At 40.1% G+C, this 26713-nt stretch overlaps 1 protein-coding gene across 1 annotated transcript in view; it reads left to right on the forward strand.

Annotated features, from left to right (window-relative positions):
* The window catches only part of Ano4 (anoctamin 4), a 337519-nt gene that overhangs the window by 201928 nt on the left and 108878 nt on the right, over nt 1-26713 (forward strand). The window contains exons 7-8 of the mRNA XM_042693158.1: nt 19012-19112; nt 23079-23123. Of these exons, the coding sequence (XP_042549092.1) occupies nt 19012-19112; nt 23079-23123 (146 nt within the window). The remainder of the gene's footprint in view (nt 1-19011; nt 19113-23078; nt 23124-26713) is intronic.

Below are 26713 nucleotides of genomic sequence, written 5' to 3' on the forward strand. Positions count from 1 at the left end.
ACCGGAAGTGGCGCTGTGCTCCAAGTGGTAGAGCACTAGCTTTGAGCAAAAGTGCTCAGGGACAGAGTCCAGGCCCTGAGTTCAAGACCCACAACTGATCAAAAGAAAAAAAAATCTTTGAAACATCCTGGAGAACTGTAAATCCATGGTCTCCCCCTTGCAAGCATTACAGGAACAATGAATTGCAAGCTAGAGTTTGTTAACCAGGGCTGATATACATTACTTGCAGAAATGTCAAGGCATCCCTGTCTTCTAAAGAATTTACACCATGTGTAACTCCCTGTGTTTTTTGTCTTAGGCATACGACTGCTCTACTTTTAGTTGGAGCCATTCATTCATTCATCCATTCATGCATGAAATATCTAATTAATGTACAGTAATACTGAAGGAAGAAAAGCATTAAATGAATATATCTATGGAGAAATATCCAGGAATTCTGGGAGAGGTGTCACTGTCTTTTGCAGGGAGATAAAAAAGAAAGTTTCTATGGCATCGGAGGAACTAAGCATAAAAGCCAGTTGGGATATGTATTCCTCAATCTAGTCCTCTAAGGCAGTTGTTGGGATTATTACAGGCTGAGGTGGTTGTAGGGAAAATAAATGGAACAGCTGAGTGGGAAGGGGGTGGGGGCTGTGGGAGAATCCATGGAGAGAAGGGGACAGATCAAGTGTGTGAGCAGACCTGGGATGCTTTGAGAGGCCTCACGTTAGTGCAAACCCTCTGTCACGTTTCCTGGGTCGTTAATCAGTTCCGCTTTCACTTGAGCTACTGTCTACTTCTACCCATCCATATACCCCAAGTTTTCTTTTTAAATACTTTCTGTGACTATAACTATTTATCACTTCTTTCCATTGTAATCATGGGAAAACAAAAACAAAACACTTCCCACTCTGCCTTTCAAGCATGACATGTTTAATGTAGGAAAGGCTGGTTGCAAAAACAACCAGGAAAGCCTTTTCTAGGTACCTCAATTAGAAGCACAAAAGTAAGGGGCCCCAAGAGTCTGCCTGGCCATTACCTGGATCTCAGACTGCAGCGTAGGTGATTCACAAACGCTTACCTGAAGTTGCTTCAAAGCTCATGTCTGCCTATTCAACTACCTGGGCATAGAATTACCAATCCCTTTCCACCTTCCACATTTCACTTAAGAGCTCCGCATTCTATACTCTTAGCTTGGAACCCCATGGAGAAGTAGCTTCTGGGTGATATAGCCCCAGGTTCTCCTTGGCAAATCAGAGGAAAACTCAGAACAGGGTGTCAGGGATGCCAGGCTAAACAGCAAACAGTGTAGGAAAGTCACCAGCCCACCTCCTCACAGGACTGACTGGCCAGCTGCCGCTTCATGTCAGGCTGCACCAGCCCCATCTCTGTCAAACCTAAATGATTTCACATTGTAACACCTGCCTTCACAATGACACAGCAGTAGCCATTTCTGTGCCTGGGCATGGATGGGTAAATTGCCCACAGTCAAGGTTCCTCTCAACACCCACACCTTTGTTCCGATGCCAACCTTAAGCAATTGTCTTTGTTCAAAGCACAGCTGACTTCACCAAGCCCCAATCTTTAATTGAGGAGTTAGCATCAGACCCAAGTTTGCATGGAAGCATCCTGCCTCTGTGATACAGAAGGAGAGGAGAAAAGAAGGACAGGGCCCAAGTTCCTTGCCCATCTAGCTGCCTACAGAAGAATAACAAAAGGCCCCTTCCTTCACTTCCCTCCCCTGTAGCGTAAAGGTATCGAGCCTTATGCACACAGGTTTCAAATCTCTGTATATTCCAGGCCCTCTGCCAGGGCCTAGAGAGTTAAAAATGAGGAATATCCCGGTTATCTATTGTTGCATAACAAACAACTCCAAGATGTGCAACTTGAAACAACAGTCATTGATTTTACTTGCGGATCGGCATCTGGGCAGGAATGAGCAGAGCAGCTTCTTCTTCTTCTCCGTTGAGCACCAGTGCCAATAAGGGCCTGGAGAATCTTGTCCGGGCAGAACCCATGTCCAGGCAGCGGACTCAGAGCTGGAAAGGCAGTGCTGCCTGTAGCTGAGCACTCAGCCAGATGTCCAGGCTGGATGGGTAGAACATAGATGACCTGGCTTCCTCATGACATGGTGAGTGGATTCCAAGGTAGACAGTTATTTCTGTGATGTAAATCCATTATACTTTGTCTGTGTATTGGTAGAGACAGGATCAAAGAGAAGGTATGCCAATCTCATGTCTTGAGTGGTAAAAATTCTAGAAGACAACAGGATGAGCATTAATATAGTGGTGATCACTAGAAAATACAACCTGCTATGATATATACTGTGTGCTGAAGAGCCTTGTTGATCAGCCATGAAGGTAGGCATGAAACTTGAATACAGTTTGAAAAGTTGAGACCAAAAACATGCCTGCAGGTTTCAGGAAGTTTAAAAGAAGTGACCTGGATCTTAAAGGAACACTAGCTATTTCCCAGGCTGGGCAGGAGATAGGCCTGGCAAGCTGGGAGGCCACATGGACAAAGGTATCCTGGCTCCTGTATACATCTCTATCCTCCCCCCCCCCCCCCCCCGCCGCCCCCGCCACACACAGTGGGAGTCTGGATCCCATGAGGACCATATGGGTTTCCCCCACAGTACCTGGCTCATCTTCACTTTCTCAGTGTATGTGCTCAGCAATTTCCCATGCAGGTGGAATGGTTGGTTTTTGGTTTTTTTTGTCGGTCATGGGGCTTCAACTCAGGGCCTGAGAGCTGTCTCTCAGCTCTTCAGCTCCAGACGAGTGCTCTGCCACTTGAGCTACAGCACCACTTCCAGTTTTCTGGTGGTTTATTGGAGATAAGAGTTTCATGGACTTTCCTGCCTGGGCTGGCTTTGAACCACGATCCTCAGATCTCAGCCTCCTGAGTAGCTAATATTACAGGCGTGAGCCACCAGTGCCCAGCTGGTTCTCATCTTTAAAGTCAAGTCTGATCCATTCATCGACTGAAGGGCATCTGGGTTGGCTCCATATCTTAGCTATGGTAAATAATGCTGCAGTAAACATAGTTGTGCTGGTAGCTTTAGTATGGTCTTGTTTGTGATCATTTGGGTAAATGCCCAAAAGTGGGATTGCTGGGTCATAGGGGAGCTCTATGTGGAGGCTTTTGAGGAACCTCCATACTACTTTCCAAAGTGGTTGAACAAGTTTACACTCCCACCAACAATGGAATTCTATGCCTCCATCAGAAAGAATGACATTGCCCCGTTTGTTAGGAGATAGAAAGACTAGGAAAAAATTATATTAAGTGAAGTAAGCTAGGCCCAAAGAAACATAGGTCCCATGGTTTCCCTTATTTGCAATTACTAGTATATGTCTGAGACAAGCAGAAAAGGTCAGAAAAGTTGATATTAGGTGTAATAAACCCCAAGATAAGTATTCAAATGTTTTTTTTCTTTCTTGCAATTGTTTCTAACATACTTATAAGATGATTTCTTTGTTGCTTTGTATGTCCCTCCCTCACAGTATAACCCCTGCTTTTATTGTATTTGATGTTGGTATAATTTGTGGAGGGGAAGAGAAAAAAACAAATTGTTTAACTAGGGATACAGGTGGACCCATTGCAACAATGAAATATACAAGTCCTTATGTCGAAAAACAAACTTTACAACTTGGGCAGGGAGTGGGGGGATGGAAAGGGATGGGAAGGGGAAACAAAGGAGGAAGCAACAATGCTTGATAAGAAATATACTCATTACCTTGCCCATGTAACAAAAAAGTGAAAAAATAATAAGAAGAAAATAAAGTCAAGGCTGTCCAAATAGGCATATTTAGTCCTCCTCTCTCTTCCCCCGCAACCCCCAAATGTTCTAACTTAAGGTCCTTTCACTTCTCTACAACCAAATGCATCCCATTACTCTTCTCTTTTGAATTGAGAGCCATCTCAGCATTTCTTTCAGGCCAAGTGTTTGACTAAAACCACTGTATAGCTCTTCTCACCTTGATGGCTATTCAGGAAGAATTCGTTCATTGTTCACTTGAGTCCAGATTTTTTTTTCAGCTCCATCTTCCATTTTTACTTTTCTATACATGTTAAAATTAAAAGGAACTTTACAGAAGGTCAGGAAGGAGGAAATTCTACTACCTGTGATTTCATTGACCTTAGCAAGCCAGCAGGCAAGAAGGAAAATTACACACAGTGGAGACCTGGTGCCCATTAGTGTTTCAGAAAGGCATTGTGTTGCCCTTGAGGGCCCCTCCTCCCCCTCAATCTAGAGGTTCTTAGGCTCCTTTAGGATATTATTTTGGATTGTACGGCAGTAAATCACTTTGGAATTCATTGGCCGTTGCCTTGATTTCATCTCTCAGACTCTAATAAGTACCTGTGAGCCCTCTGAAATCTAGTTCTTCATTCTGTGACTCATGGATAACACAGTAGTTCATGAGAAGGATCACCTGCTTTGGGCATCCACTGTGGCTTCTGATTGCCAGGAGGAATCTCCCACACTAAGTCTCTGGACATATTTGAGTTGAATGGAAAACTGTTAGCCTTCATTCCTAAGGCCACATCATGCTAGATTTGGTTAGCAAGACAAAGATACGCAAGCAGCAAGGTCAGTACTGAAGTTTACTTTGTGATTTCCCTTTTTCTCTTACCATTTGTATATAGCAAAGTTGTACCTTAATCCTCTCTCCCACATTTCTAAAAGGTCTTTAAGGAAAAAGAGTTTGTAAGTAAAGTATTACGTTCTTGGAGCTAATAACCTGACTGGCTTGAATAGGCATACATATTCTGAAAGTATCCTTCCTTACTTAGTATCCCTCATTACTTAGTTTCATGTTTGTTGTCCATCCTGTAATACTTCCTTGCAAGCAGCTGAGTGTTCTCCTTCCTTTATTCCTTGGCAAAACTTGCATTTGATTAAACCCTGCCTTCTTTGCCTGTATCTAAGTGATTGAATGGTGCTGAAGAAAATACCAAGTGGACTGGTTCACTTGAAATCATGGCCACTCTCTCAGATAGTTGCACCCAGTGCTTCATGGGTTTGCATTTCCCTCTACACAATGCCCTCTGCACAATAAAATAACACCATTACTTACTCTTTCCCTCTCTCCTTCCTCCCTTCTTTTGTCCCTTCTTTCCATTTTTCCTTCTATTCATTCAAATGTTAATTTTTAACCACTCAAATAAATATAACACCCATGAATTTATTTGGGAACTTGGGATGCTCCCTGAACAAAGCCAAGAGCACTCTTCTGCGAGGCTCACATGTCAGGGAGGAAGGAAGGTGAACTACAAACATCATAAATAAACATGGCAATGTGACTGAAGCCTGGCAAGCCTGGGCTATGGCAGGAGGTCATTTATCCCCTCCACCCTCTCATCTTTATTTTCTAGACACTACCCTTGCCACAGGCTCTTCTGATACCCTTGTGTATACGTTGATAGAAAATGGAAGCAATTTTCCTCATTCTCCTCCTCTCTTCTCATTTCTACATGAGAAGTATCTGCTGTTCTTCTGGAACTCTCCAGTATTTACCCAACCCCTTCCCATTTTACTCTCAAGAACTTCGTAATTGTCTTATATCCTTATTTTGGCTTCTCCATCAATCATTACAAACATTGTAAACATGCTGTTTAAACTCTTCTCTTCTGAGAGTTACCTGAAAGATTTACAAACTTCTTATGTACATTTCTTTTCTCCATTATTCCAAAGAAATGGCTTTTATAAAGGTTATAAAGGACTAGCTACAGAGGATTTTTTTCATTCCTGTTTCCCTTCTGATCTTCCCAGCAACTTTCTCCTCCACGTCTTCTCCCTGGAAACCTTCATCCCTTGTCTCTGAAGACATCTCCTGCTTCCCTCAGTGTCTCCCTTTGTCACTGGTCTTTTCTTGAGCCTTTCTTACCCTGCTCTTCTAGTTACTCTCAGGGAATATGAAGATGATCTTGGATCTCCTTTCTTTCTATATCTCTATTTTCTTATGACCCCATTAAGTTCCACGACTTTATTAAAACTCCTACATGTCACTCAAGGCTTTGTCATCTCAACCTTCAGGTAGCAAGAATCACTTCCTGACCTTGGGATGGTGGAGACAGTGTGTGAGGACTGCTCTGTATGGTTTCCAGTGACCCAGAATAACAGAAGCTCCTCTGGGGCCAAGGAAAGATGATTTATACACCAATCTTCAAGGGTCTGCTCATAGCTCATCATAGGTCTCCAGGCTCCAGAGGGCCCAGGAAGCTCAGACTTTCCATGTACTCCAGAGGAGAGGTGAAGCAGGTGCCAGAGATAGAAAAAGGCCCTCATTGGAAAAGCAAAGGAGGAGGCAACAATGCTCAATAGGAAATGTACTCATTACCTTGTTCATGTAACTATAACCCCTCTATACAGTATTTTTACAATAAAAAATGTACAAAAAAGGGCCCTCATAACATAGTTTCAAAGGCATTGTCTGTATTACTAAGCCCTATGTACACATATATGTGTACATACACACATATACATTTACATATACATATAGATGTATGAACATATATATATATATGTATTCTTCATAAAGTAGGCAGTTCTATCAGCATTACAGCATTAAACCAATGAGGAACTGATATGAAGTATAATTTATCAGATTTTTCTGTTAGAAAAAAATATTTTTTTTTGTCAGTTGTGGGGCCTGAACTCCGGGGCTGGGTGCTGTCCCTCAGCTCTTCAGCTCAAGGCTAGTGCTCTACCATTTGAGTCACTTCTGGCTTTTTCTCTTTATGTGGTGCTGAGGAATCGAACCCAGGGCCTCATGTGTGCAAGGCAAGCACTCTACCACTAAGCCACTTTCCTAGCCCTAGGAAAAATCTTATTAGCCCTATTTCTTGACAACTTCCCCATAACTCCTAGGTAAATACCCTTAGTAAACTACTCTGCTACATGCCCCTTCTAACTCTGATAAGCATCCACAAAGAAATAAATATAATAAGCAGAGGAGGAAGGTCATTGCCATTTCCAAGTGCACGAGGAAGTATTTACTAAGTGAAATTGCTTCTTTTTTTATTGTGAAAATACGGTACAGAGGGGTTACAATTACATGGGCAAGATAATGAGTACATTTCTTATCAAGCATTGTTGCCTCCTTTGTTTCCTCTTCCCATCCCTTCCCATCCCCCCACTCCCCCCCCGACCAACCCCCCCCACCCTCCCCCCCGACCAAAATTGCTTCTTTAGTAGCACAGAAACCAACTTTCCTGTCCTTTCTGGGTCATACTTATTTCCTGGCTGTTAATCGCAGCAGCTTGCTAAGCTGTAATGACACCGGGGTGACTGACTGGATCATAACGGTGAATAGTTGTCAGTGGAATAATCATTTGTGGTAATAAAATATATAACCATGATGATATCACTGTTCCCAAATTCATCTCAGTCTCATCTTGGAGGAGTAGGGAAGATGTGAAGGCCCACAGCAAGTGAAATGACTGGGAGATTTATGGATCAGAACTGGCATTGTTTGCTGCTGAGGAGACATTTAGTGTCACATGTAGGGGAGGAGCCACATAGAATTCATCTCCTGATGAATATCAGACCAATTTGGTTTATACTCATCACATTATATGTAGCTAGTGTGGTAATTACTCCTCTGAATTGCAAGTTACCTAGAACCATGAATTAGACTCTTTATACTACAACATAGTACCTCTGCACTAGGCAACATATTATAGTAGTGTTTGTTGAATGATTTCTGAGTGGGTATGTGAGATGGATGAAACCTTTGGTTTAGATAATAGATCTGCTATATTCCTAAGTGGATGATAGTGGTATTACTATATTAATGTGCATTTCTCAACATTAAGCATTAGATATAAATGCTCTTCCTGCTGTCCTTGTGGACAGATGTGGCCATATGACCACTCTTGCCGTATGAACTGGTGTGTCTTTATGTGGCACAAATCTCCTCTGAGATTTGTTCTTCTTCTGTCAGTCTTGCTCAGAATGAACCACTGAGTCACCAAAGTGAGCTCACCTGGCCAATAGCACAGACAAGAAATAACCCCCCTGTTCATAATATCAATCAATAGTCAATAATTTTAAAAGTAATGTTGAAAGTTTCTAGTGGCCACATTTAAAAAGTAAAAGAAAGCACATGACATGAATTTGAATATGTTTTATTTAATACAATAGTTCTAAAGTGTTATTTAAACATACATTAGTATAGAAATGATTGGTTTTCTGGGGGATGGGAGGCATTATTGGGGTTTGAACTCAGAGCCTTGCACTTGTTAGGCAAGCAAACCTCACTCACAGCCCTTGCTTTTGTTATATTTCAAATAAAGACTCCCATTTATACATGTACCAACTTGACTTTGATCCTCTTACTAATGATTCCTGTGTAGCTGGGATAATAGACATGTGCCAATGGTAGGGATAGTGTCTTGCAAACTTTTTGCCTTGGTCTGCCAACCCGAGCTTCCTGAGTAGCTAGGGTTATAGGCATGAGCTACTGTACCTGATAGGTATTTTAAGTCATATGTGTATGTTTGTGCATTAAGTTTTCAAAATGGTTTTATACTTCCCACAAAGACCACATCTCAGTTTTGATTGGCTACCCTAAGTTCTTAGCAGCCACATGTAGCTAGTAGCTATGGTGTTGAGAGCTACCATTTTAAGTCTCTAATATCTTGTGGCTGCAGCATAATTTAGGCCATCCTGACTGTTGAATCAAGTACAGATTTTTTCACAGACTCCTGATACAAGGAACTTCCCAAGATTAATAGTGGGATCACCAGCACTGCAAACCAGTAACCAAGATCATATTGCGTCTGCCATGTTTACTTAGAGGCAGCACAGAGGCCCTCTGGTGAAAGGTGAGGATTTGTGCTTCGCTCCTCAGCACTAGGTGTCTCCCAGTTTTTGTCTGGCGGGGGTTCCCTTCAGTTTCTCATAAATTTAACTGCAATGAAACCTCTTCAGTGTCATGAAGATGAATATTTTTCTACCCGATAATAAGGTTTTAGCAAGGTAATCAATAATGCAAGAAAGCTTCTCCAAGCCTAGATCCCAGGGTGTCCATAAATTACTTCAAGAGACAGCCATTCTCCCTCACTCTGCTTGGTTTGGAAGCATATTTGCTGAGCGCTGAGAATACAGCTGTGGAGAAACTGCGCAGTCTTGCAGAGGCCATAGTGAAACAAAGAATCACAGCACTAATTAGGTAAGATATGACTTGTATCAGTTTTAGATCACTGAAGAAGAGATTACTTCAGGCACAGAGTCTTGAAACTGCTCATATTTCAGTTCCCATAGTTTCTGAGGATCAGGAGTCTGAGTAGAGGGCAGCTGGGTCCTATGACCAGAGTCTCTATCAGGTTGCCCTGAGAGCATCATCTACACTCATCAACCCTGGGTTCCTTTCCTAATTCAATATCCTCCTGCCTGCTTGTTTAGATCCTTGTAGTTTTAGTATTAAAGTCTCCATGTATTATTGTTGCTGGCTACCAGCTTTGATTAATGTCAGCAACTACAGGCCTCTCAAAATTCCTTGTCCTCAGAGACTCTCTTAAAACATTATATTTCTGTAAAGCCAATAGGAGAGTTCTCTGTCCTCCATGTCCCCCTCAACCCTTGTCGGTCATGGGACTTGTATTCAGGGCCTGGAGCTGTCCCTGAGCTTTGTTGCTCAAAGTTAGTGCCCTAACACTTTGAACCACAGAACCACTTCTGGTTTTCTGGTGGTTAATTGGAGGTAAGGGTCTCATGGATTTTCCTGCCTGGGCTGTCCCTGAACTGTGATCCTCAGATCTCAGCCTCCTGAGTAGCTAAGATTATAGCCTTAAGCCACCAGCACCCTGCTCAATCCTCTTTTAAGTTTGTGCGTTAATCGTTCAGGGTAATGTAAAATAATCTCCCTTCCTGTGGACTTATTTGTAGTCAACTGAATCTGAACCTAATCCCAGGAATGACATTCCTTCACATGCACAAGCTCCACCCACCCTCAAGAAGAAAGGTTTGTTAAGGTTTGTATGAAATGAAATGGGATACAGAAAACTCGAGACCACCTCATAAGGCTATCTGCCTCATGGTCTGAATACTGAAGGAACTAGAATTTATCAGACTGAGAACTGTCATGTGAGAAGCCCCTGACATTGCTAGAAGAATGACAATTTTCAAAAGAAGAAGAAGGAAATCCGGCGTGCCTGTGGTGGGGAATGGCAGAGAGAAGGGAGTAGCTAGTTCATTGTCTGTGTTACCGATTTTCCAGAAAGCCCTGGGAATCCATGATCACTATCCATTTTTAAAGACATATCTAATGTCAAAGATAATACAAAGGCAAGGATGGAATGAGAGAGACCAACTACAAGGATGCTTCCGTGCTCAGGAACACAGAAGTAAAATACAAAGACAAACTTTAATTGCATGCAGCGTAAGGGAAGGTTAGTTAAGGATGACTGTTGGCTTTCTCTGACTGGGTAGATGGTTGTGACACTTCCCAGGCCTAGAGCCAATGGAAAGAAGAAGAGTTTTCCCAGAAAACCCATCCATTATTGAGACTGATGTGTGAATAAGACAAGCAAGAATAGGTATTAGGACCTTTGGCTAATGACAATCTGGTAGTCTGAGCCAAAGGTAAGAATCATGTTGACAACAGATAATAGGTGATGTCTAAAACAATGGAAATGAATGAGATCATGCAGGGAGGTAAAATGAGACTAGGGTCTGAATGGAGTCCTCAATGAATCCATACTCACAGGTCTGCTGAAGGCCATTTCATAGGCCTATTTTCTGTGACTGATGTTGTAGTCTTCTGACAATGAATATTGTAGCCATTTAGGTCCATATAGTGCCTTAAGCCTTAGAGTCTTCTCTCTACTAGAACACTCTGTGTGTGTGTGTGTGTGTGAGAGAGAGAGAGAAAGAGAGAGAGAGAGAGAGAGAGAGAGAGAGAGAGAGAGAAAAGGGAGAGAGGTGTAGAAAGGAATCCCATCAGAATCAGCTGATATGTAAATAAGACAAGCAAGAATACTCTACTGTGTCACTAAGAGAATCAGGAATAGTGTATGCAAAAAAAAATATTTTTAAAGATAATGTGCCCTCATTTGTTCAGAGAAAACAGAAGCTCAGAAAGAGTAGAAGTCATTTGCCTGGTGAGACATGGCTGGTTAGATGGCAGATCCCCTGAGAGGAATTGAAATTGCTCAGTGATTCCTTCTAGATCTTTTATCCTCCAGGAATGTACATCTCTCCCTAGTTTCACAGGCTACATTGACCATATTGAGAAACGTTAACATTACCTCTCGTGACTAGAAAGTCCACCAGACATTCATCAAGTATGAGGGTAAGAAGGAAATTCTCTCTTTTTTTATTTTAATTTTAATTTTTTGTGAACATACTGTACAGAGGGGTTACAATTACATGGGCAAGATAATGAGTACATTTCTTATTAAGCATTGCAGCCTCCTCCTTTGTTTACCCTTCACATCCCTTCCCAGCCTCCCCCCCCTGCTCCCCAATCCTCCCCCCCCCCCCGCCTCCGCACCAAAGTTGTAAAGTTCGTTTTCGACATGACAACTTATACTTCTCATTGTTGCAACAGGTCCACCTGTATCCTTAAAAGACTTGTTTTTCCCCATCAGGAAATTCTCTCTTATTAGACATATTTCTATGTAATGTCAGCCTCCAAACAATCCTTCAAAGGTGGGTATTTCCCCTCATTTAAAAAATGTAGAAATTGGGTTAGGAATGTGGCTTATTGGCAGAGTGCTTGCCTAGCATGCATGAGGCCCTGGGTTGTTTGTATCCCTCAATACCACATTTTAAAAAAATGTAGAAACTGAGGTTTATAAATTAAGTAATGTGCCCCCAAAACACATTATGACTTGCTATTACCACAGGCTTTGCATTAATAAGGTATTTAGAAGCAAACCCAGTGAACTGTAGTTTTAATTCCAATATGTGACTAAGCATTTCATCATGAAAATTAAAATGGTAAAAAGAATCAAGTGGGGGAAGTATACAGATTTTACAGATTTCCTCTTGTAGAAAGCAGCTTTGAAATGAAGTGCATTGTTGACATCTGCACTGTACTCTGTATTCATTGTATGACATCACCATTGTGCTTTAGTTCCTCATTGGCAATAAATTAGGATATCAATAATGTCTTCCTCATGGGGTTGCTGTAAAAGACTGACTGATCTCATGTGTGCAAAAGCTCTAAATCCTAAGAGATAGTGGCATGACATAACTTCTTCTACCTCTACTACTACAGTCTGTTCAGATTCACAATGATTATTTTTTTTTGTCAGTCATGGGGCCTGAACTCTGGACCTGGGTGCCATCTCTCAGCTCTTCAGCTCAAAGCTAGCACCCTACCACTTGAGCCACAGCACCACTTCTGGCTTTTTTTCTGCTTATGTGGTGCTGAGGAATCAAACCCAGGACCGCATGCATTTGAGAAAAGCACTCTACCACTGAGCCACCTTCCCAACCCTATTATTTTTTAATCCAAGAGGCTCAGCTGAGTTCCCAATTGGAAACTAATATCTTTTTGCCCCAGGATTTTGGGGCTTTGCATCGTTCTCATAATAGCATAGTTATGAGAAGGTGATATGCAGATAATTACCTGAAGGAATACAAAACAGATATGAAGGAATACAAAACAGATGCAGGTTGCTGTCCTGGTTTGACCCTTTGTGCTCCAAAAATTGAAACGCCAAGCCTATTTATGCCTCTGAGACTTTGCCTTTTACTCACTCATTGCCCGGAATACTGTCTCCCTGTGTAATGATGCTTCAGTGAACTCTTCAGATCTCTGTTCAGATATTGCCTTCTAAAAAGGTCTGTCCATACCATCCAATCTTAATAAAGATCTCCTCAGTTACTTTTTCCTCTCTGATTTTGTTCTTCTTGGAAGGATACTGTCAGGAATATTATACAGCTATTAACTGAGGATCTGTTCCCTGCAACTTGTATCCCATGAGCACAAGGTTTGTTCTGCTCTGCTCACAGCAGCACTCTTAACTCCAAGGACAGCTCCTACCTTGCAGCCCTCACTCAGGGACTGTGGAAGTTGATGAACAACAGAATTTAGCAAACGCTAAGTTATACAGCTCACAGGGTGAGATGCTTGGTCATCCCTGAAGATCACTGTACGAGCTTGAGATAGACCAATTTCAACCCCTCTCTCCTGCAGGTGAGGGTATTACCTACCACCTGTTCATTTCCCAGGGGAAGAAATACAAACTGAGCATCATTCTACACATGACTATTTCTCCTTCTCTTCTTTTGATCCTTTCAATCTGCCTCCCACAGATCTCCAATTTGTGTATCTCTTTCCTTCCTATACCTCTATTTATTTCCAGACACCATGACATCTCACTCTGTCTATTGGGATTACTTGGGATAACTTTGTTTTGTTTGCTTGCTTGCTTGGTTGTGATACTGAGGCTGGAGCCTTGCTTTCTGCTGATTATTTGGAGATGGAATCTGACCTCAAACTGCAGTCCTTCAGAGCTCAGCCTCTTGAGTGGCTAGGATTACAGGCATAAGCCACCAGTTCCTTGACAGGATAACTTTCTTAGTGGATTTCCTACTTCTGGTAGTATAGATATTGCAGCTAGTATGGTGATTTTCATTTTCCAGATAAACAAAAACATTCAGCATACACTTTCTAAAACACAATCCTTGCCTTTAACCACAGATGGGTTCGTTAGTGATTTATCATAGACCTCAATAAATAAAATCCAGACTTCTTGCTCCATCATCCCTCCCCTAGCCTGATCTGTTCCCAGCCCTCTTGAGGCCCATCCAGGCACCTTTCCATTCCTCTCACTCTACAAGGCCCAGTCACTCTGGCCTTTCAGTTTCTGAAACCAACTCCAGGTCTCTGTACTTGTTCTCTGCTTGCAGAGTTTTTCACTGGGTTTATATTGTCTCACCCCTTAGTTCTTTTGCTCTACAAAATCATTTTCCTTTCCTTCCCAACACTTTCTATAATTTTCAGTCACATGTGCCCAGCCTGTCATGAGCATCTTGAACTTAATGTTTCCAAACTTACTGAGTTCATGATCTAATTGTCCCTTCATTCTCAAAGTTAATTTTAATTTCCTTATCCCAGTAAGTGGGATAAACACTCATGTAATGCAGAGGAATTTTCTTTTTCTTTCTCTGTCTTCTTTGAGAGATAGCTTGCTTGGATTTGATTATGTCATACTGTTTCTTTTTCTTTCTTTCTCTCCTCTTTGTTCTTACAATTGCCCTATCTAATGCCCTATCCAAGACAAAGACTATAATTTGTATAGCTTTGCATTTTCTAATATCTACATGGAAGACATTCAATATATTTGCTAAATGAAAGAAGGGAGAAATATTTTCTATGCATCTTATCTGTTTCTCCAGATGGTCTATGTGCCATTTGTTAAATTCTCTGATTACTTGCCTAAGTATAATTTTCTAAACTTCACTAAATGGTTGATTTTCTTTTCTCCCAGTTTCTAACCCAAGGAGCTTTTATTGCAGTGTGTTAATGAAACAATTCTGTGTTTTTATGAAGACATTTCATTTCTCTTTACTTTGGCACTGGCACTCTTGGATTTATGTGGGAAGGGATACTTAATAATGAACTGTTTCTTTACAAACAGCAGCATAATCATTCAGCAAATAATAGAGAAAGGGAGATATATAGACCATATGATTAGCAATCATCTATTTCACATTTGTTTTTCAGGGCCAAAATTTAGAAGGTACTCTGTAACAAGCAATATGCCTTTCTTTCTAAGTTACTTCTTAAAAAGTTGAACATAAATTGGGCATCAGTGATTTATGTCTGTAATCCTAGTGACTTAGGAGGCTGAAATCTGAGGTGTATGGTTTCAAGTCAGCTTAGGTAATTAAGTCCATGGGACTCTAATCTCCAATTAACCACCAAAAAGCCAGAAGTGGAGCAGTGGCTCAAATGGTAGGTCCTCAGTCTTGAACAAAAAAACCTAAGGGATAGCTCCCAGGCCATGAGTTCAGCCCTAGTACCAGTATTCGCATGTACGTGTGTGTGCCTACACACACACAAATATGTACAAATTAAACATAAATAATAACTCCTACACACTACATCTTCCTCTTAGATGTAAAAGGGACACACACACAAACACACACACACACACACACACACACACACACACACACAGATCCCGTAATAAATATTTATATTATTTCAAAGGAATTCAGTTAACATTTTTCTCAAGATAATAAAAGTAAATCAATGTAATATCCACCAATCGAATCTCAGTCAGCCATAGGTTAAATATGCTTTGTACAATAGTGCTTTTTTGTTTCTATTTATTTGCTTTTTAAAATATGAAATTATTTTAAGATTAGTTTGAACAATTTGATAAAGGAACAATTTAGAGAATATGCATTTTAAATATATGTACGACTTACGTGGACTTACATGTGCCTTAGAAGTTATTAGATAAAATTCTAAAAGTGTCAAAAATACAGACATGGAGCTAGCTGTGTTTGTGACAGACATTCTGTGTGCCAGAAGCATGTCACTTAATCTGTTGCTTCCTCCTTAAAGGACTGAAATAATGCCTCACAAGATTGTGGGGGGGAATAAAATCAGGTGACATGAAAGTACTCTGATGACTACAAAGCACTCTTAACTAAATACAATGATGTTATTATGAAATAATAAAACATTAAGGTATCCTTGTTGAGCTGAATAAACAAAAATAAGCTATGATTTTCACGCAAACATGCTGAAGATGCCACAATTAGAAATGTTGTCTGGTATGGCATATGTTCAGATGAGAAATTTGGCTTTAACATACCCAGAAGTATGGTATTTAAAATATAACTTAAGTGAAATAGTTTAATATTTGTTTTAAAGTTTTCATGTCTTGATGGAAGATATCCATCATAGTTTTTTCCAACTTTAATACTTATTTTTTGTAAAGGAAAGCAGTCCTAGAGAGGCTATATATGTGAGATATACTCTGCTGTAAAGAAAGGTTGGTTTGATTCTGTGTCAGATGCATTCCCATGGATTGTTTTTCTGTGTTGCACAATTTTGCTTTTTCATAGGAAGACGGAAGAAGAGCCTTACAGAGTCAGTCTTTTTTGTGTTGCTGGGACAAAATACCAGAGATAATTAACTTTTAAAGAAAGGAAAAAAATGATTTTCCTTGGCTTGTGATCTCAAAGGTTTCAGTTGATGGTCTTTTGGCTCTGTTGCTTTGGAACCTGTTAAGAGAAATCATTTCATGGTGGAATTCATGGTACTAGTAGTTCAAGACTACTCACCTCACACAGAAAGAGAGGCTGGGTGTAGTGGTATATGACTATAATCCCAGCTACGTGGAAGGTAGTGATAGGATGAAGATGGTTTAAGTTATCAAGACTCTTATCTAAAAAGCAAACTAAATCAAAAGGACTTGGGAGGTGGCTCAAGTGACAGAACACTTGTCTCATAAAACCAAGAACTGGAGTTCTATCCCCAGTACTACAAAACAAGCCAAAAAAACAAAAAATGTCCACAGGGGTCTAGGGTCCAAATAGCTCCTTCAAGAGTATTCCCAATGATATTACTTCCTTCCATTAGGTTCTGCTTCTTAAAAACTCTACCATAGGCTGGAAAACAACCATACATTAGTTTAAGATCTAAGCTATAGCACGCAAGTGAATTTAAAGAGTTCCATTACCCTAGTTACAGTTTCCAGGTAAAGAAGCCAGAAAACATTCCCAGACTCTAAACCATTTTAGGAAATATTATAGCCTTCCTTCTACTGCATAACTTTGAAAAGTATTATATACTTAATATTGAAAAGCAAGCAGAAATATTTTCAAAAGCTCACAGCCCCCAAAGTATTCCTTTTAGTGTGTGTGTGTGTGTGTGTGTGTGTTTCTGTATATTCTGTAAGAACAGCTCAGCCCATTGGCACACACTCCTGACTACTTGTGAAGCACAAGTTCCAGGAGATCTTAATGTAATAGGTTACTAGAAAAAAAGTACACTTTTTACAAAGAGACAATACAGTGGTCATCTACCTTCAGTATCACTGGCTGGCCCTTTCCCTGGGTAGTTGCCTCATTTATAGAAACTAACTTCATTGCTGATCATCTGTTGCTGGAAAGGACTCAAAGCATTCAGCTGGGCCAATTCTAACTGTTTACATGTTGATAACCGTATAAATTCTACAAATGGTGTAGCATATGTTCCCTAAGTACCTACCACTAGATCCAGAATAACAGAAACATTCCTTGACCTCAGAGGGGTTATACATAAAATGCTGCTTGCTCCAAGATAGAAGATCAATCCTCACCTAAGCCAGAAGTGCTAGAAAGGTTTATCTTTCAGGTTTTTCCCAGGACTGTGGAATGGTGCTGGCCCTCTTGCTGAGTGTCTATTCAGCATTAAAGCAGAGTCCCTGAAGACACTCTACTTTATATCCATTTGATTTTCTTAATAGCTTCATGAGATCATATAAATTAAGTACAGTATTTATAAACCTAGCAAGAAGACCCTGAATTAAAATGTGAGAAGACATAAATCTATAATAATAAAAAAATTCCCTGGGTGGTGGTTTGAACCCCATGGAAACAGGAGCTTTTATTTTTATCAGTGTAAAAAAAAGTTAATGTTCTTAAATTATAGAAATATAAATAGTATGCAGTCTATAGGGGAAAGATTTGGATAAATAAGTGTCTGGCTACTTTGCTAGTTTAGACTGATTGACTCACTGTTTTCTTCTACCTCCTTCCACAGTCTACTTCCACACACAAGGGAGACAAAGCCTTCCTGGTTGTTCAGTTCCCTGACAGAGGAAGAGACCAAAACCTATTCAGTGTGAAGTCCTAGTTTAATTCCCTTTCTAAGTTTTCTGGGGGTTAAAAAACTCCAAAAGAGGACAAGACTTTGGGCTAAAGAACATAACTCTATATTTGCTGTTGTTAGTGGTGGTGCTAGTGTGTGTGTGTGTGTGTGTGTGTGTGTGTGTGTGTGTGTGTGTGTGTGTGTGTGTGTGTGTGTGTGTGTGTGTGTGTGTGTTCATGTTCAGATCCTAGAGCTTGAACACAGGGGCTAGATGTTTCCCTTTAGCTTTTGTGTTCAAAGCTAGAACTCTACCACTTGAGTCACAGCTCTGGTTTTGGCTTTTTTGGAGGGTGGATAAGGATGCAGGTAATTAGAAATAAGAGTCTCATGGACTTTCCTATCAAGCTGGCTTTGAACCATGATCCTCAGATTTCCATCTCCTGTGAGCCACCAGTGCCCAGCTAAAACATAGCCCTTTGTAAAAAGTTGTTCCTGACATTGACCCAAATTCAACTCCCATCTCTCCTTTGTCCCTCCATCTCTACCTTCACTGTTGCTTTCATCTACTGACAGCTTTCCCTTAAAATTTATTTTCCACAGTCAAGCCACAGTGATCTTTGAACACCAAAATCAAGATGGCTTCCCAGCATTCCAAGAGTTTAGTCAAGTGGCCTGTGAAGTGTTGTACACTCTGCCTTCCACCCACGGGTCCAGCCATTCCCTACTTCCATATACCTCGACTGTTCTCCTTTCTGTTCCCTTTCACATCATGCAGATTCCCATTTCAGGATCTTCTCACCCAGAGCATGCAGCCCATGCTGTTTCCCCAGCTGGTGTTTTCTCCCCCTGTAGATCTCAGTTCATCAGATTCCTCCACAGAGAGGAGGACCTTTACTTTGACCTCTGTATTCAAAGTAGGGTGTACACCAGAACTTCCAGTACTTCTATCCTCAGAACACTCTTTGTTAACTGAACGTATCCTTCTCTTTTCAATTTATTTTACTGCTCTTCTTTTAAAACAATGATAATTGTATAGAATAAATGTCATTCCTACCTCTCTTGTTCACAGCTGAATCTCCAGTACACAGAGTGGGGAAATTGTCAAATAAATATGTGCAGATTTTAAGATTCTGGCTTATTGTTGAAGGGCCCCTTAAATCATAACTCCATTCGAGTTCACATGCTCTTAACTTCCAACTCAATTTACTCTATGAGGGATTCGGATATACTTTTAAATGTAGTTTCTTTTTTTTTTCTGTTTCAGTCCTCTCTAATAAACAGCGACATTATCTTTGTGAAGTTGCATGCCCCATGGGAAGTCCTGGGAAGATATGCGGAACAAATGAATGTAAGGATGCCTTTCAGGTAGGTATCAACATATTTTTCTCCATTCTGTATGGTGCCTCACTGTAAAGCTAATGTTCTTGCTTGGAACAAATATAACTAATTGAAAAAGCTATATGAGAGGGGGGAAAAAATCTTTGAATGTTTAAGAAAGTGTTAATTATGGCCAATAATTATTTCCTGGATTTTGTGACGATTTCTGGCTAATTTAGGCCTTAGCAGTCAGATATTTCAGGTGCCTGTGATAAAGAAGCATTTTCCAAGTGGCATCTTCAGAGTTCAGCTGCCACTTTTAGAAGTCTTGGGTACTGCTGCTTGGAGCAGCTATAGTCTGAGGAATCATGCTCTGTAATCATCAGTCTCACATATACAGAAAAGCATTCAAATCCACTTTCCAAGAAACAAGTTCAAGAAATTTCATGAAAGTTTGTTCTATAGTTTAAAATAAAAAAACATTTTTAATTTAAGAGTCATAAATACTGTACAAACACAAATATTGGTATTTGTTCTAAGAGAAAATAGAAAATCCTCTATGTGTTCTGCTGGGTTATTTAAATGGATTAATTTACCTTTAACTCACAGTGATTATTCTTATTTTCCTTATGGATAAAGAAAAAGTGATCTTCAATTGCTACACAGAAATAAAATAGAACTATTAAACCTGAGATTATAAATGCCAAGGTATGAAGGAAAGGTTCATAATGAAGCTACTCAAGGGGTCTGAGGAAGCTCAGAACCAAGAGTAGTTTTATTTATCTGTTTTGGAGGGGGGGTCCGGTCGTGGGGCCTGAACTCTGGGCCTGGGCACTGTCCTTCAGCTCAAGGCTAGTGCTCTACCACTGGAGCCACAGTACCACTTCCAGCTTTTTTCTTTTTGCTTATGTGGTACTGGGGAATCGAACCCAGGGCCTTATGCATGCAAGGCAAGCGCTCTGCCACTAAGCCACCTTCCCAACTCCCCCTTCCCCCCGAGTAGTTTTAAAAAGATATTGGTTTGGGGTTTTCAACTTGCCAAGTAAGACCAAATGAACTGACAGGAATCAGTTTTACAATATGCCTCTTAATGGGTTGTAGGAAGTGATATTGACAAAGAATCAGCTCTATTCAGAGACCGAAAAACTAGGGGCCCATTTAGAGAAGGGACATTTCCATTCACTAATCTGTGATAGATCGCTCCAGTATGTGCCATTTTCTTTGTTCATTGGCCTTTATGTCCTAATACAAGTCGAAATGCAGGCTGGGATTTCCAGAAGCTGTTTTTCCTGCAGGAAATATACACGTGTGTGTGTGTGTGTGTGTGTGTGTGTGTGTGTGTGTGTGTGTGTGTGTGTGTGTGTGTGTGTGTGTGTGTGTGTGTGTGTGTGTCCACTAAGAAAGAAAGAAAATCAATTCAGTTTCATAAAACTGCCATAATATAATAGTTAAAGCTAGGTATTTACCAATAATACAGTAATCTAATATGGATACATACTATGAATTAGTACCATATTATACCTAAGAGCCAAAAGGGGAAAAACAAACCTACAAAAATGCTTAGGTAGAAACTAATAAACCTTCCCTATAATAAATCTTACAAGCCTCTACCAGACTACATTTCTGCAAAAGAACCCAATGAGACTGCAAACTTGAGCATTGGTATTATAAAACAAGTTCCCCTAGCATCCAAGAATTTCATATCCATCCAGGTGAGCTGATGGCTCATACCTGTAATCCTAACTATTCAGCAAACTGAGATCTGAGAATTGTGGCTCAAAGCCAGCCGAGGAAGGAAAGTCCATAAGACTCTTACCTCCAATTAACCACCAAAAAGCTGGAAGTAGACCCCTGGTTCAAGTGATAGAGCACTAGCCCTGGCCCTTAGTTCAAGCCCTCAGTACCAGTGCGCGTGTGCGCGCGCGCACACACACACACACACTCACACACACACACACACACACACACACACATTCACAGAGTATTTCACATCCCAAGTGCCTAGCTGCTAAATATATTTCTGTATGCCCATTACATAGCAGAAATGTTCTGCCTTCAAGTGGAATGAATACCTATTCCACATAGCACTAAGAGAATATGATTTGAGCAATAATCTTATCATGATGTAAGAATTCCTGCGGGACAGTGATTTTAGGAGGAAATACTGTGATGTGGAACACAGATTGCCTCATTATTATTGATGTGATTTTACCGAGCATAGCTTCACTCATTACAACCTGATGCATTTGTATTTTATGCTGTTAGCTCAGTTTCTGACATAAAACTTGAGCCTAAGGAGATGTGAGAGTTTCCAAAGGAGGAATTCTCCCAATGTACCATTTCAACAAAATATACAAATATCAATTTGGCTGAATTTAAATGTTCCCAAAGAATCTTATCTGTATTGGTTATTTTCTGTAGTTGCACTTCTAAATCTTAGGTTTAGTTTCCTTGGATATTTAACCCAACCATGTTTGAAAGGAAATTAAAGAATAGGATTAGAATGTGAACTAGCCAATAAAACCTACCATTTAAATCTATGCTCATAAATTTAGTTGTTTTAGTAATGATTTTAGTTTTATTAATGATTTTAAAGCAATTTGGGGTTTATAAAACGCTGAGCACATAGTTCAGAGCATCCTATGCCCCCTTTTTCTGATTCAGTATTCTTATTAACATCTTGCACTTGTATAGTGTGTTTGTTCAGTTGATATACCAATATTAGCTGAAGTCTAATAATAGTCTAATGGTTTACTTTAGGGTTTCCACATGTTGTATAATTCTATGGGTTTTGACAAATGCATATTGCCATATAGTTCCCATTACAGACTTGTATAGAACATTGTGTTCTGAAATCCCCTGCTTCTCCTATTCACTCCCTGCCTCAGCCCAAACTCCTGCTAACCTTTTAATTGTCTCCATGCCCTTTGTTACAAATACTCCAACTACTTTTTAACCTATACACTCCCCATTTTCCCTAAACAAGTTAGCTCAATAGCTGTTTAGAATACATACAAACTGCCTCCATTTCATTATTACTCCATTGACAGATGACAGAAATAGGGAAAGGAGATTGCATTTTAAATGATCAGATACAACATCCAAAATATTTCATTTTAAACATTTCAAAAATGTAAATATGCAGTGATGTAACCAATCTTTATTAGGTTTGATTTTTTTTTTTACAGTCCTGCAGCTTTGAACTCAGGGCCTGGGCACTGTCCTTGAGCTTCTTTTGCTCAAAGCTAGCACTCTACCACTTGAGCCACAGTGCCACTTCTGGCTTTTTCTGTTTATGTGATACTGAGGAATCGAACCCAGGGCTTCATGCATGTTAGGCAAGCATTCTACCACTAAGCCACATTCCCATCCCCAAGGTTTGATTTTTTGAAGCATTTTCTCTAGGATCTCTTGGTCTTAGCTGTTGACTTCACCTTTAACCAAAGACAGTGGATAGGCAATGTCCCCCAGATGTATAACTGGGTGTCGATGCTGATAAGTTAGTGTCTTTCCCCTACTACATGTTTTATGATACTCCTGTCTAAATCATAAGAGAAATGTTCTCTGAACTTAAGGAGGGAGCTAGCAGAGTGTTGCTTTAGTAGAATAGAATGTCCACTAAATTATTTATGTTGCTCCCTGATTTATCTCTGAGTTTCCCAAAAGGGGAGAAATAAAAAAAGCTAATCTATCCTGTGCAATAATACCATATATTCCAAATCATCACTCAAGACACCTTGTATAGGCAAGGAGCAATTGTGACAGTCATGGTAATAAGGAGAGGCAGTAGTAACAATGGAAGCCGTTTCATAAGGTTTCGTGAAATGCAAATGCATTTCAAAAATGCACGCCCTGTTTTCCTATTGCAATTCTCACTGTTAATCTCTTTTTAGTGTTTTCTTCTTCACCTCTTACAGGCTTCTATCTTCAATCTCCTTTCCTTCCTTGCTAGTTCAAACTGTAACTGACGATGGGTTTTCTTCTCGACTGGCTTCATTTTTGCTGTTCTTCCAGGAGAAAAATCTATTACCTGCCCCGTCGGTACAAGTTCATGAGCAGGTGAGTAGCAAGCTCCATTATGATTTGTTTGTGTGTGGACTGGTCTGTGTACTCCAACAAATACAAGGAGCTGCAAGCCCAGAAAGATATCACCCAGCAAAAATGATTGTCATGCATGTTCTAAAAGTAGGAATTTCAGGCTAGCCTGAAAGAAAGCCAAAATGAAAATGTCCCCCTCTCAGAGCTTTATACAGAAGAGGATGCTGAGGTGTGTTGGAGCTGTGGGTCTTTTAGCCCATTCTGGTAAATCAGTTACCAAAAAAAAAAATCTAGCTATTCAGAGCATCACATAAATCCCTACATCCACTGTGGATAATTTGAAAGCTTGAGATACACGTGGTCATGGCTCAAAAGTTGATGGCAACTTACTCCCTTCACCCTTCACCAAACTTCTTAAATAGAATATACAAATATATGTCCTAAAGAGCTCTTTCAACTTTCATTACAAAAAGGAAACAATCACAGTGTATGAAGGTTACCTTCTTCCGAAATTTTTTTCTTCTTGTTTTATGAACAAGCCATGGAGACAGGGAGCACCTAGCTGATCTTGTCTCAGGGGATAACTTTGTGATCATTGGTGGATCTAATTCAAAATTGTAATTGTTCTTATATTTATTGATAACTTGGAATCCAGTGCGTTACTTCAGTTCTGTGAGATTTAGGATTCAGGTCATGTTGCATGCTATGCAGAGCTGGAAATAAATAATTGATACAAATTTTGGCAGATTTTTTTAGGTGCATATGCGCTCAATAAAGTATAGTGAAATAGCAAGCACTAAGAGAAACTAAGATAATCTTGTATCTCAAAATTTCCCAGTGGTACCCCTGTTAATTAGCAGGGTTTTTTTCATTAGGTAGTAGACATGGGATTTGTATTCACCATGATTTAGATTTGTCCCTTGTCACAGCTTGATCTTCATCATAAATATCTCTATAAGTTATAACTCTTCAGCTTATGTTAATAGTCCTCAAACTTCAGCCAGCATCAGAAGCACCTGGAAAGCTGTTAAAACACAGATTTCTAGCTCCCCTGGTCCCCACCCAGATTTTCTGTTTAAGTAGTTTTGCAGTGGGGATGGAGTACTTTTATTTCAACAGGTTCCTAGCTGAGGCCAATACTGCTAGTCCTGCATGGGGCCATGATTTGGAAACCACACATCTGTATGACAGATAAATATTCCTGTTAAAATATAAGGATTTGGCTAACTATAGATATGGGACATAAAAACTAAAGTTAAACTCAAAGGAAACACCAGATGAAGATATAAATTCCTCCCAACTTTAATGATACAGTACTTATATCAGATCGACACATGATATTGTTTCAATCTGTTGAATGAAATATATTCCAAGTTTTAGAAGGTGTAGAGAGTATGTCTTACCCTTGTCCAAATTTTCCAAGTACTCTTCATTCAGTATAATAAAATATATAGGAAGACCATATTCCCTGAGCATAAAATCTATGTTGGTATTGGATGATGTGGGAAACTTAATTCACTTCTTTGAGTTGAAGCTTCCATATTTCTAAAAATGAAGATATTAAATTCTGCCCTGGGGCATTGATGCAAAGATTAGTGCCTCATATGTGTTAGTGTTCATAAGTGATATCATGTGGTGATTTTTATGAGTAACTTACGGTCAATGAACACGTACTCTTCCCTTTCACTTTCTGAACTTATAGCCATCTCCTGTCTTTTTTCTTTCCTCTAATGACTAGTCCACTAATTGCCTGACACGTTCTGTTTAGTCATACATAATCCACTTATATGCCATGTAGTCTCCATGACCTAGAAAGGCCTTGGCTCCATTGCTTCCATTGTCACGTAAGAAAACTCAGCGTCATCCTGGATGTTACCCCTTCTCCTCTAATCAAATTCACAAGTTCTGCTGTCCCATGGAAACTTCCAGAATTCGCTCAGTGTTCTTCACTTCCACTGCTTTTGCCTTACTGTAATCTCATTATCTCTTGTCTATTTTGCATCAAATTATCTTCCTGCCTCTGTTATTGACCCCTCTTCATTACTAAAGAGCAAATCCAATCATGTCCATCAAAAACAAGTTGAAAGATTTAGCTTAGATATCACCCTTGAAAGACTGCCTTCGCCTATCTCTTCCTTTCCGTCATTCTCTGTTTGATCTACCTCAGATTACTCATGATTTCCAAACATATGACATTCACTTGGATTTATCTGTATTTGCAAATAGTGCTTCTATCAAATGATCACTTCTCAACTTGATACCAATATAGTACCTACTTAGTCCTCAAAACTCAGCCTGCAAAGTTGGGCTTTTTGACCAGGTCAAATGCCCCTTCTTTGTTCTCCCATTGTCACCTTATCACCCTCACCCTGGGCTATAATCAAAAATGTGAATCTCCGTCTCCCCACCTGGGTAATGCTTAAAAGCAGGCATAGTATACATGACTGGTGAACGTTAGCACATGGTAGGTAGGATAAATGAGCCTAATGAAATCTCCATACATAAGAGAGGTGTGGAGAGAAAGGAAGTCACACAGGACAAAATGTCTACATAAAGTGCTCAACGATGAAGAAGGGCTAGGTGAGGAGGACTTGAAAGACAGTGATGGGAAAAAGCAACACTGAACTCAAGATTGACTGAGGGATAATGTCAGCAAGTCCAGCTACTCATTAAACACTTGACCTTTTGCCTTTGATTAGTCAGTCCACATTTGGATGTACAACAGAAACAGCAGTCTCTCTATTCCCTCTAGGTCATAATCTCTCCCTCTTTGTCACTTTCATACACTGGTCATAGTTGTTCCCCCTGGATAGACAAAAAATAATAAACTACAGCCCAAAAAGCCATGTGAGAGAGATGGGAAATTATAAGCAAAAGGGTTGAGTACTTCTTAGGTATTTGGAACCTAAGAGTTGGGGAAAAAGAGGCTAGACTATCTGAGGAATTAGGGAAATATTGTTGAAGGTAAGAGAGGAATGAAAATTCAGAAGAACCATTGTGATGAGGAAGATGGTGATTTTACTTTTGGTAATTTTACATTAAAATTCATGTTAAGTATTTGGAATGTTCAGGCAGCCTTGGAACTTAGGATACGACAGGCACAGTGAGAAGTAAAGTTAAAGAGTCCATTCTGGAAACCAATAGCATGACCTCATGAGAGTGTATGGTTTTTCCTAGGAAAGGATGTACAGAATGAAGAAATGAAGGCCAGAGATAATTCTTTGGAAAATCCTTATAAGGGAGCAAGAGAAAACAGGAGGTAGATGAAAAGTAGCATTTTGAGAATGGAAGAATGAAGGATGGGTAGTGTCAACACAGGGAAAGAGTTTCCAAAAGTATGGACATTCTTCAGCTCCTCATGAATGGTGAAACTTGAGTCCATTTAAGACATTTAGAAGTTGTTGATAATTTTCATCACAGTAGTCTCTGTGGAATATAGTGGTTCTCAAATGTGCTTCAGGATCATGGGACTATCTTCAAGGTTTCTGAGTCCATGAGTCTAAAGTGTAGGTTGACAAGTTGCATTTCAACTTGTCCAAGTGGTACTGATGCTAATGCTATCAGTCCTGGTCCATCCACATTTTGCCCATAGACTAGAAGGCATCCCAAAC

This window comes from Dipodomys spectabilis, unplaced genomic scaffold, assembly GCF_019054845.1.
Source record: "Dipodomys spectabilis isolate Male_0828 unplaced genomic scaffold, ASM1905484v1 ptg000163l, whole genome shotgun sequence".
NCBI classification, from domain to species: domain Eukaryota; kingdom Metazoa; phylum Chordata; class Mammalia; order Rodentia; family Heteromyidae; genus Dipodomys; species Dipodomys spectabilis.